Genomic DNA, 11,046 nt, shown 5'->3' on the forward strand with positions numbered 1-11,046 from the left:
TAGCAAATGTGACTGGAGGGGGGGCATGAAAGGGGAAGTGGTGGAGCTCAAAGTTCTCTTTGACTTCGGCCCTCAAAGCAGACAGCACGCAAGCCTTTCCACACACACTCACTCACACACACACACACACACACACACACGCTATATTGCACATGGCATAGGGCACAGTACGTGTGTTGAGTAAGTGGAATAAGGGAAGCGTTTTTGCTAATTCCAACAAAGCTACAGGGGATCCGGCAGGGAATTTGCAAATAGAAATCCTCCGAGCTGCCCGAGTATCCCTGGCACTGGACACCATGCAGCTGCTCTATCTGTGATTCATTGGTTTGGAAATAGGAAGTGAAATGGCAAGAAATCCTCTTTAACTCCAATTATCATAGAGCAGATCACTGTAATGGGTATACATGGAAACAGTTACACTCGGCTCTACCACCACCATTGCTACCTCACGCAAACACACCACACACACACACACACACACACACACACACACACACATCTTGGAAGCAGCACTCCATCAATGAGGAGAATTAATGTGGGCATGTTGGGATGGAAGTATTTCTGGCCGGGGTCCAAACCTTCCTATACCCCCCCTGCCATCTGCCCCTCATTATGAGCATTTTGTATGAATACAGGCCGGATAGTGCTGCTCCCCCCCCTTTCCATAGCTTACTACGGCCGAAGAGCCGGTGGCAGCTCAAAAAACCCTCAGAATTTATAAATTGTATGATAACCTGCCCTTAACCCACAGATGAGACGGCTGGATGTACTACCACTGGCCTGTGATGGATGGCCCTCACTGTCTGACCACAGTTATGATTATTACGTTTAAAACCAGGAGAGAAATGATGAGGAAAATATTTTCTTGTCCACTGTGTGGTGTGAAATAGCGTATAAATGAGAGCTGACCGCAGTGATAAGCCAGAAAGATTAAACATGGGCTATGGTTTAACTGAGAAACATTTGAAAATCACCTCCCTAACCGCTGTCGTGCAAGTGCAAATGGATGAAATGACATTTTCCCCAGCATACGCATTCCTGTTCGACCATGTTGGTTTGGGCATGCCACAACTCAGGCCGGACGCATACTGTACGACAGTGAGTGTCAATTCTACCACGGCAGATTTATCAGTGGGGTTGCTTTTGGGGAGTGTTGTGGAGATGGTGTGGCTCCATCCCTGCAGCTGAACTTTGATGGAGCGAGGCATTAAAACTTTGTCACGTAGCTAGCTCCGCACCACAGATGAATCCATCTTATTAACAAAAAGTGTTAAAGGTTTCAATCAGGGGCTCCCAAAGGCTCGCCTGGGATGACTGCACTTATTATGGTGACAGCTTAAATCAGTAAATCTGTAAATTACAGATTCCACATCAGACTATGGCCATCCGTGGAAACCCTGGAGATCAGCGCTCAAATAAACCCAGCTAAATATTCTGCCACGTGCGTTGTGCACTCGTTTCCTTGCAAACACACCCTCCCTGTCTTCCTCACCATATTCAGCTTGAGCTTTGCTTCCTCCCCCGGCGCCTCCTCTCCTGTCCCAGTCTGCCGGCGGCCTGAGGAAGTTGCTGTCCTCGCTGTTGCTCCCGTAGGTGCGATCGTGCTCCTCCGTCTGATGAGTGGTGGAGGTGGAGGAGGAAGGTGAAGAAGAGCGAGGCCACCAGTTTCTCCAGTTCGGGGAGGCCCAGTTGGGTTTGCTCTCCTTACGGAGGCCTTTCTCTGGCTCGTGGCTCTCTAGTCCATCCACCACTTCAATGGTCACCTGAATTCAAGAACAGAAGTCCATTTAAGGTGCATTTTCAAGACACTTGTATGTAGCATTTTGGGACACAATGGGTCAATCAAGGGCCTCGGGGGTGACACTTTCTGATCCCCCCACACACACAATATTACCCCCTCCCCCTTTCTGTCCTAACACATGTGCCTCCCAGATGAGGGGGGACCACCACCCTACCCCACAGTCACCCTCCCACCTCTTGGGCCCTCTGCACCTAAACACAAAGTTCAAAGGGCTACTCAGCCTCCTCCAGACCATGAAAGCCAGATGAATCCCAGGATCAAAGACACCCCCCCCCCCCCCCCCACCTCCTGCTCCCACAGCCTCACGCCCTTGCTCAATTGGTTGCTCGGCTCTCTTCCCACATCTTGAGATGTTAATACACTTTGTCCGTGCTCGGATTTAGCGGCGATGCTCTCAGATATGAAAAGACCCCCTCGCTGGATTAGACAGGAGAATGATTTAAACATGGCAGCGGTTGCTCGGCCATCTGCACCGCCGAGGTACTTACGGGCAAGGGCTTGCCACACATTTACATAAGCTGCCGTCTGTTTCCCTGCATATGGGTCAGCAGTAAGGCATTGCTGGTTAGCGTCTGCCTTTCAGCTGCCATTATGATGGACGTGAGGCCTCAGTGTCCATCGTAAGCTTCACTCCGAGCCAGGGAGTGTGAAAAGGGGACAGGGGGAGAGGGAAGGAGGGAGCGGGAGAAAAAAAGGGGGTAGTGATGTGCACCAAACTATTCTCCTTCGTCCTGTTTGCACTTCCTGTCCTATGTGGTTGGGTAGCCATGTCTTACAAGAGAGTTAAAGCATCAAAGCACACTAGCAGGTTCACAGACACACATGGTCACCTGTATATTGGGATTCTGTCCATTGATGTCAGCTTTGGAGAGGTCGGGGAAGTTGTGCAGATCCAGGAGGAAAGCTCCAGGGCCGTCCCTGTGTACGTTGCTGCCCTGTGCCCAGGGGAGGGTGGCAGGCCGGTGGGCCAACTGCTGCTCTGGACCTGACCTCCGGTCTTCAGGAGCCGGTTGGGCAGAGCTGCTTTTTGCATTTATATTGTTCTGCAGAGGAGAGAAAGGAACATAATATATTAATATTGTTTGTGCATTTACACCATAAAATATTGGAATGCTTGCAGAAAATATTTGATTCCCTTTCGTGTGAACGTTGAGACTAAGGGCCCTGTCACTTGGCATCCACAGAGTCTGCACACTCAGCAACATTAGATTGATGTTGACAGAGGTTCATGAGGCCGCGACCTCTGTCATAAATCCTGTGGACAGTGGACTCTCGACTTCTCGGAGCCCAGAAAGACGGAGCCACTGAAGCAGTGGGACAAACATAACACTGAGTTCTGTGCGTCTGTCTGCATCCACCAAAATATGATCCGTCTCAGAACATGCACTCAGAGCCAGTGTCACAGCAGGACTGTATATTTTTCCCTTTTTAACCAAGCACGCTGCTGCTTTACCGTAGTTATATGATGTGGACATTTTTAGCATTGTCCGGGTGCTGGCTGGGAGAAAAGAGCGTGTAAGACTGATGGGTTTCCTGCGGTGGGGCTATACTGAGAAACCTAAGCAAACGTTGCAAAATAATTACATCTGCCTTCTTGACGACAGAAAAACATTTGGTCGTCTGACAGGGGGGGAGGTTGTAAATTCATCCCAAAAGGACAGTTGAGGACATATGTCCCCTGTCAGGTATGCACAGAAGGAACAATTATATCTCAATTGGACAGACAGCCATAAGTAGTCGGCAATCAAGCATTCTGGGGTGGTAGAAAATAAGATCAAAGAAAGCAATCAATCATGGGGCTCGTTTTCTTTTTTTCATGTCCCATTTCGTCCTCCCTAGTGTTTTTGTGGCCGGGCTGAGGCCTGAGAATACGGCAGCAGTGCTGCACGGTTGAGGTGGCCAGTCACAGACAACCTGTCAGCTCAGCCACATTGTGGCGGCCGTAAAAAGCCCCCAGTGGAGCTGTTTGTGTCCGGCCAAGGTGCACTCTAGACGCTGTAAATCCTGCTGCACAGCAAGGGGGGAAGATTTATAAATGTATGTTCATGTAACTTAAATTCAACCGCAGAGGTGGACATAAAGCATTGTTTTTCTTAATTCACGAGATGGAGAGATTTCGAGATTCACACATTGAGTCAATGTGATGCATTTCAAAGAATTAAAACAACTTTCACAACACATATCTACATGTGAGTTACTGCTGTAATTACAATGATTATACTGTTGCCCATCATTTTCGGGAGGGAGTGAAGATGGCTGTGCCTTCTTATCTGTAGCCACCAAATAAAAAGAGAATTTATGTTCAAAATCATACAATTTGAGGAAAAACAATTCTGGAAAAGCGGATTCCAATTAAAACCACGAAAGTCATTTCCATGACCGAACAATTATAGCTGAGATCTCAATACAGAAAAAGGTCATTTCAACAGCATAGTTTGTGCATCGACCCTTATGTGAACATTGCAGGGCCCTCTTTGGTTCCATCACAAGCACTTGGGCTTTGAGATGCCCACGTGATAACCCAGTCTTTCAAGTTCCCAGCCTTCAGAAGTCACTCAGTGGCTGTAGTTGAGCTCCACCGAGGGAGCGGGCCCAACACAACACTCACAGGTTCAATCACAATGTAAATACACACACACACGTGTAAATAACGTAAACAGCTGTGTTTAATCTCCCTCGTAGATTATATTTTTATGGTTATTAGTATTTAACTGCAGACCACACAAGTTGCTCTGTTTCCTGTTACTGATACTACAAACAGTCATTTAAATCTGCTGCCAGAGGATTCCCAACTACCGCACAATTCACAGCCACTGAAGACAGACACCTTTGTTTTCCCATCGTACGACTGTGAGGTGTTTTCATTCCCAACACCTGCCGTTTCAGGAAATTCATCCCAAAATGTCTCTGGCTGCTGATGAAGACACAGATAATAACTGTCAGTGAGTTATGACTTACTGCTTTCTCCATGAAGTGGTCTGTTGAAAGAAAGCAGATGCCGACTACAAATGTTCCAGAATACACAAACTGTTGGCTGGTATACAGCCACAGTGTTTGCAGTCAGATTAATCCTTCGTTATCCGGTCTAATCTTATCTGAATCTTCTGTTGTGTCACATTATGATGTATGACACATGGCAGGCAGATTATCTAATCCTGACACAAATTTGGATTATTTAACGTCAAATTTAAAAGCATTGTGATTAATCCCAGGGCAACACTTGTGATGATGTTTCACTCAGTAGGGGAGAGTAAATCGGTTTATGGGCAAATATTGGTAGTTTAGCTCTAATGTGGTTATTATTTTTGGAGGGATTATATGGCGGATAGTTTGGTAAGAATGCTCCATATGGGAGAATTGCTGCTAAGTGTTTTTAAGAAAAAATATGTAGTGATTATTGAAGAAGTGCTGCATGTTTAAATAATACTAGTGGCAATCATTTGCAACCAAACCACTACTACTGTAACCACCTGTAACAACCGGTTTCATGTTTAAATTATTTGCAATCCGCTGTCATTTTGAATTTCCCAGATTGCTTTTCCACCTTTTATCTATCCAAGAGCGACATCACTTCATTATTGGAGCTGCTCAGTATTGAACTTTAGACCATAGATGCCGCTGGAATGTGTACAAAGCATTGGCAGCCTTAAATGTAACGCTGTCGATGATAGCCTTGAGCTGAATTGTGAGATTTGTATTGCTGAAAACAGTCCATCAGTTGGACAGAAAGAGGGAACTCTAAGCTGCTTTTCCCCATCAGCACTGAGATTTCACAATCAATATCAATGACTGGGAGCTCAGCAGTGTGAAGTAGAGTTGAAAATATTGGAAATAATGCACAACATGGGAACAAGTCATCTGAGAGGAATTTAACTGTGTATCAGTTGTGTAAATTCCGGATAATGTCGACATAAACACCTCTCTCTGTCTTTTCCAAGTGGCTCTCTCTGTCTTTTCCAAGTGGCTCTCAGTGGAGCTTTTTAACACATCATAATAAGAAAAACATGCTGTTGTCCCATTTTTCTCTAATACGTCCCAGGCTGTAGCAGTGCACAGGAGTAACCCATTTAAATGTAAAAAAAAAAATCAGCAGTGTTCCCCTTTGATGGCGGGCTGCTTTACAGACCCTATCACTCATCTGAGATCTTCCTCAACAGGAACGCGCTTTAATTTGGAGATCAGAAGTGACACACCATTCCTCGGTACATCTGGGGCCTCCCAGGATGTCACCCCCCCACTCTCAAAAGCCATGAATGAACACTTGCACACACAAGCCACCCCCTCTCCCTCCTCACAGTATCTCCTCGTCTTTTTCCCGCTTCCCCCCTTTTCACTTTGTGAGGGCTGCTTAAAGGGGCATGACTCCATTTTCAATTGGGAGCAACTCAGGGGTCCTCCCCCCAGGGAGGCTGGCAGGAAATGAAGGCAGTGCACATTGTGCCAGATGCTTTTCAGCACCACACTTTTGTAGGTGGAAGAGAACACTATCCTTCCCCTGTCACACACGCCTCATACTGGGCTTACGTGTGTTTATTTACAGGATCAAACTGAGAAGGTACATGAAGGAGCTCAGAAGTGATTCGTTTCGACAAGACTTCTTGAAAATAAAAGACAAAGAAAAAAAGCTCAAGGGTAGAAGACCATGTTCTTAACTGACAAATACAGTTCTTTAACATAATATCACACTAATGTACACCCCCACAGTGGATGAGTCTGCATTCATGGGTCAGTGGTGATAATGTGCCTTGGACCAAAGCATCTTCTCTCTCCACTACAGGTGCATGGATCCGCATCCTGTCATTTGTGTTTCTGTGAATGGCATTTTAAATATGACACTTTGGATTGACAATACACCCCCTGGGCCGTGACAAGCCCGGCCGAAAGATGACATCACCGTCTTCAGTGGCGGACCGGTGAAGCATTTCCGGAACATTCATGAGCAAAAAAGAAAAACCATTCTCAGCCCTTTTCTCGACGTGGGGCATGAGTGGCATGTCGGGCTCTTTCATCACAAGCCAGAATCTCGATGCAAATTTGGACTAGTGACAAAAGGCATGTTTGGGTTGGAATAGGTGGCATGTGTTTCGGATTTTGTGCGGCAATTCCTCGGGAGAAACTCTCTCCTGGTCCTCATCCTGTTCGTCCAATCCAACATTTGGCTGTGTGACAAATATTCGATAAATTACTGTAACATTTCTTCAGCTTTGCAAATGACCCTCACCATCCTCTGTTGAAGTAAAAATTCTTTCCATTCATTTCCCCCCCAGCCCTAAAAAAGACTTTATGAAGGGATGCCATTCCAGTGGGCATAAATACCCGTTTATCACTGGGACACGACTAAAGTATTTCAGTAGCATGCTAAATATACAACACAAAGCAGCTGAAGGATGCTTAACACTCTCTAAAACAGCCTGTTGATCCAGACCTGTCTTAGCCCTCTAGTCAAGATTTGAGGCTCTCATGGAGTCTGCGTGCTTTATGCTGATGTTAAAATGGGCAGTGCAGTTAAACAGTCGAGCCGGTCTTAAATGGTGTCATGTTGACAAACGTCTCCCCTCGTGAAATTTTGCCGAGGCACGTTCTAAACAGGAGCACAACACAGAAAGGTGTCTTTTAAAAACTGTATTTTGACCAGACTACATCAATGTCAAAAGATTTCAAAACTGCATATTGCTTTATTAGTATTCTTCCATTTCTATGAGTATAGTGCTCGATCAAACAAAACAGGTTGTGCCTGAGGCTTGATCTGGAGAAGGGCGCTGAGGGCCGAGGTCAGTTGGATGCCGGACTCTTCTCCACCTTCAGGGGTTCAGCTCTGACCCTCAGCCTCATCAACTGAAAGCTTGGGTGACAGTGAGGATGAGCCCATGATGACAGAGAAGTGCCTGCAGCTAGAACTGAACCCCCCACAATAGAGAACTGCGTTTGGTGCGGGGGGGGATCTCTGACCCTGCCTCATCTTCCATTTCTCTACTGGCTCCCTGTTATTCCCGGGGGACACCCTGGAGACCACATCCGTGCGTGTGTCAACAAGCCCAAAGGACTCCCGGGGTAGCCTACTGAGGGATTATTTTACCTGGGCCATAGCATTTTGTCAAACCCATCTGAACCCCCCCCCCCAAAAAAAAAACGAATGTACAACCTGCTCCTACTTCCTGACAGATTTCCTAACTCACCTCTGTAAGGGCTGTGTCCTGATCCAGGCTCAGAGTTTCATTGCCCTGGGGCAGCGGACTGCTCCGCAGTACCGTGATGTGCAAGGTGAGGAGAAGAAGTCCGAGGAGCAGCAGCAGTTCCGCCGCCAGTCGCACCATCCTTTTGACGCGGCCGCCCTTGGGAGCCTGCGGTGTGGCCGGAGCTCCGACTCCACCTCCTCCCGGTGCAGAGACTCCGATCTCCGGATCCGCCGGGGACGAGGAGCCGCAACACCACTTCGGAGCCACTTCGGGAATCAGCGTTGCAAAAATGAAGGGAAAAGGATCGGAGGTGGGATGGTGGAATACTTTGGAGGAGAAAAGAAAGTGCTGGATATTGAGTTGGATCCAGTGGGGGGAGTTCTTTATAAACTGTGTCCTAAATTAAGATTGATCCTCTTGCTGATTTTTCATATACTTTGATTTTGAGCCAAATATGATATGAGTTGATGTGCTGATCTGCCAATGCACACAGAGCACTGACTACTGCAGGGCTGATCCAGCGCGCAGCATTAACGCTTCCCCCCTCTTGTTGCGCTCTCGTCAAATCTCCAAGCTCAGGAAACTTTCAGCCCAGTTGCCCCGCGGTGTCCCCGCCACATTCTCAGCCTCACGCTTCTCTTTTCCTCACTTCCAATTCAGCCGCTTAACGCACTTCTTGTTGTGTCCACATTCTGGGGTCTCCGAAAGTTCTTCGACGAGCCTACCTCTGGAGAAATGAGTACAGGTAGTTCAAAGTTCTATCTTCCCAGTGAAGACTTCGCGATGGAGTTCTGTCCCACCTCAAAAACAGTCTTCGTCCATTATGCTGCGGGTCGTAAGCCCACCGAAATGAAGACCCGGGCTGGCGTGAGTCTCTAACGAGTCCTTTCGGAGGAAACGAAGTCAAACCGTATCACACTAGGGCTTTCCAAAACACGCGCTGTTCTTGATGTGCGCTCTTGAGGTGGTTTTATACCATACGCCCCTGACCAGGCTCCCTCCCCCTGGTTAACTCTTTCGTCCCCCTTCAACCAGTCCTCCTCACGCTGGTGTTGTTGTGGAGCTTCAGGTGTGAAACACCCCCAAAAAGTGTATTATGCTACTTTTACCACTGCAGTTGAGACGCATTTGAGTCCTTTATATAGTCACACGACCAACATGACACGATTTGGCTTATCTTTAAAAGCCCAATATCTCAATGCAGATTTCATAAAGTCTCCCTATTTCAACAGACGAAAGTCTCCCCCATGTCACTTCATTATACAGAGAAAAGTAATTTCACAGGCACAATAAGGACTCCCTGAAACGACTCCAAGTATCCATGGTGGTCCCCGGAGGCGCGCTGGGCGCACAGGCGCGTCGTCGCGCAGAGAGGAAGACACCCCGGGGGCGCTTTACAGGAGGTCTGCCTCTCCCGTCGACATGTGTGCGGCGGCAGCCTTGTTGTTGTTTGATTAAAACGCTCCAACGGAAGGTGCTGCAACACTTCACTTGCGCGAGACAAATGGCGCGTAATGTGATTAGCCCTCGTGAGACTTTTTTATTGTCCACTTCAAAAGGACAGGTCGCTGTGTCAAATTATGCACCAAGCGGGGATGCTTGGTGCATAGGTGACAGTTCACTGAGCCCCGAGGCGTGGAGACGACCGGACATCTAATGTCGTTTCTCACCTTTTGAAGTCGATACATTCAGTTTGGGCTCAAGTGGAACAATAATGTTGCTGACGATTGCTAACACGATCTCATTAGTGTCGTGAATTCATTGTCAGTGTCATAACAGCTCGCGTAAAACCGTATTAAACACATATTGGTCATTTGGCTGTGCATGTATAATCCTTGTTGCCAAATGGCGCCTTACGCCAGCAGGACCATGGCAGTGGAACAGCAGCAGATCCAAAGCATCGCCCAAGTTAGACTGCAACATAAATACACTTAAAATGTTTTTTTTCCTGCATCACATGGTTTCTATATTAAATTGTTCCGTGTTTTAACTGTGTTGAAATCAAACCAAAGAAAACCAACAGGTCACCCTTAATTTATTACAAAGCTCTGGGTGTCACGAGTCCTCGGAGTAATGATAGGGGTGGTAAACTCAGGTCCTGAACTTACTTCAGCTGAGATATAACTCCAATGTGCCCATCTGATGCCCATGTGTGCCAGAAAGCACAGTGAGGAAGTCTGGCTGAGTGGCAGCGTACTTATTATTGCCAATAGAGTAACTGGCAGCAGACAGTGATCAGGATGAAGTAACTCACCACCTCTGATGAATGATACAACCAAGATCATATTTCATTTAAATCTCTATGTTCTCAATAATTATCTCACAAATATCCGATGAGATCAAATGTCTGAATTAGTCGTAAATACACATGAAGTTGGTCCTAGTCTGTTCTAATGGAATACACCAGACTGGCCTACTTCATTATGCTCTGTTAACAAGTGGTTCCCAGTATACAGTCCTTCTTACTCCAGGCACAGCATAGCTGTCTAAACCATGTAAATCTGTTCTTTGTCTGCTTCACTTCAAAAATCCCTCTCCAGAAAGGAAAAATCTCTTGTCTAAATGGGAAACAGAGAGCAGAGAGAATGGCTCGCCTGCTTTGGACACAGTGGTGGACATCAAAGGCGTAGCAGAGGATCCCCCTTCACAATAGCAGCTACATGCCATTCCAATAAGTGCAGTGTATGTGGATCTGAAGTTCAAAAGAGCCAGGCAGGTCTCTGGGGCCTTGCCACCAGTAGCACACTAGCTGCACAGATGTTTTGAATGCCAGCGCAGACCATTTGCCACTTCTGCTGAAACTCTGAGCAGTTGGAAGTGACTGGAGGGAAGTTTGGTCAACAGGTGACACGTGCTCCCCTCCTTCCCTGGCGGTGAATGTGAGTTATCTTACCTCTGGAGGAGGAAGTCAGTTAAAAGTTGATGATGAAATGAGTTGTCTGCCAGCACGATTGTTATATAATGAAGCGCCTGTACAGAGGAAGATATATTTGATCAAATTTCGTTTCTGAAACAGCAGTTTCACACACACACACACACACACACACACACACACACACACACACACAC

The 11,046-nt window shown here is 46.9% G+C and overlaps 1 protein-coding gene across 1 annotated transcript in view; it reads right to left on the reverse strand.

Annotated features, from left to right (window-relative positions):
* The window catches only part of ism1 (isthmin 1), an 11,233-nt gene extending 2,329 nt beyond the window's left edge, over positions 1-8,904 (reverse strand). Inside the window, exons 1-3 of the mRNA XM_031876070.1 lie at positions 7,978-8,904; positions 2,632-2,844; positions 1,493-1,763 (exon numbers count right to left, since the gene is read on the reverse strand). Coding sequence (XP_031731930.1) covers positions 1,493-1,763; positions 2,632-2,844; positions 7,978-8,115 — 622 coding nt within the window. The 5' untranslated portion in view covers positions 8,116-8,904. The remainder of the gene's footprint in view (positions 1-1,492; positions 1,764-2,631; positions 2,845-7,977) is intronic.
* Between the last annotated feature and the right edge of the window lie 2,142 nt (positions 8,905-11,046).

This window comes from Anarrhichthys ocellatus, unplaced genomic scaffold, assembly GCF_004355925.1.
Source record: "Anarrhichthys ocellatus isolate YVR2014 unplaced genomic scaffold, GSC_Weel_1.0 scaffold3, whole genome shotgun sequence".
NCBI lineage: Eukaryota > Metazoa > Chordata > Actinopteri > Perciformes > Anarhichadidae > Anarrhichthys > Anarrhichthys ocellatus.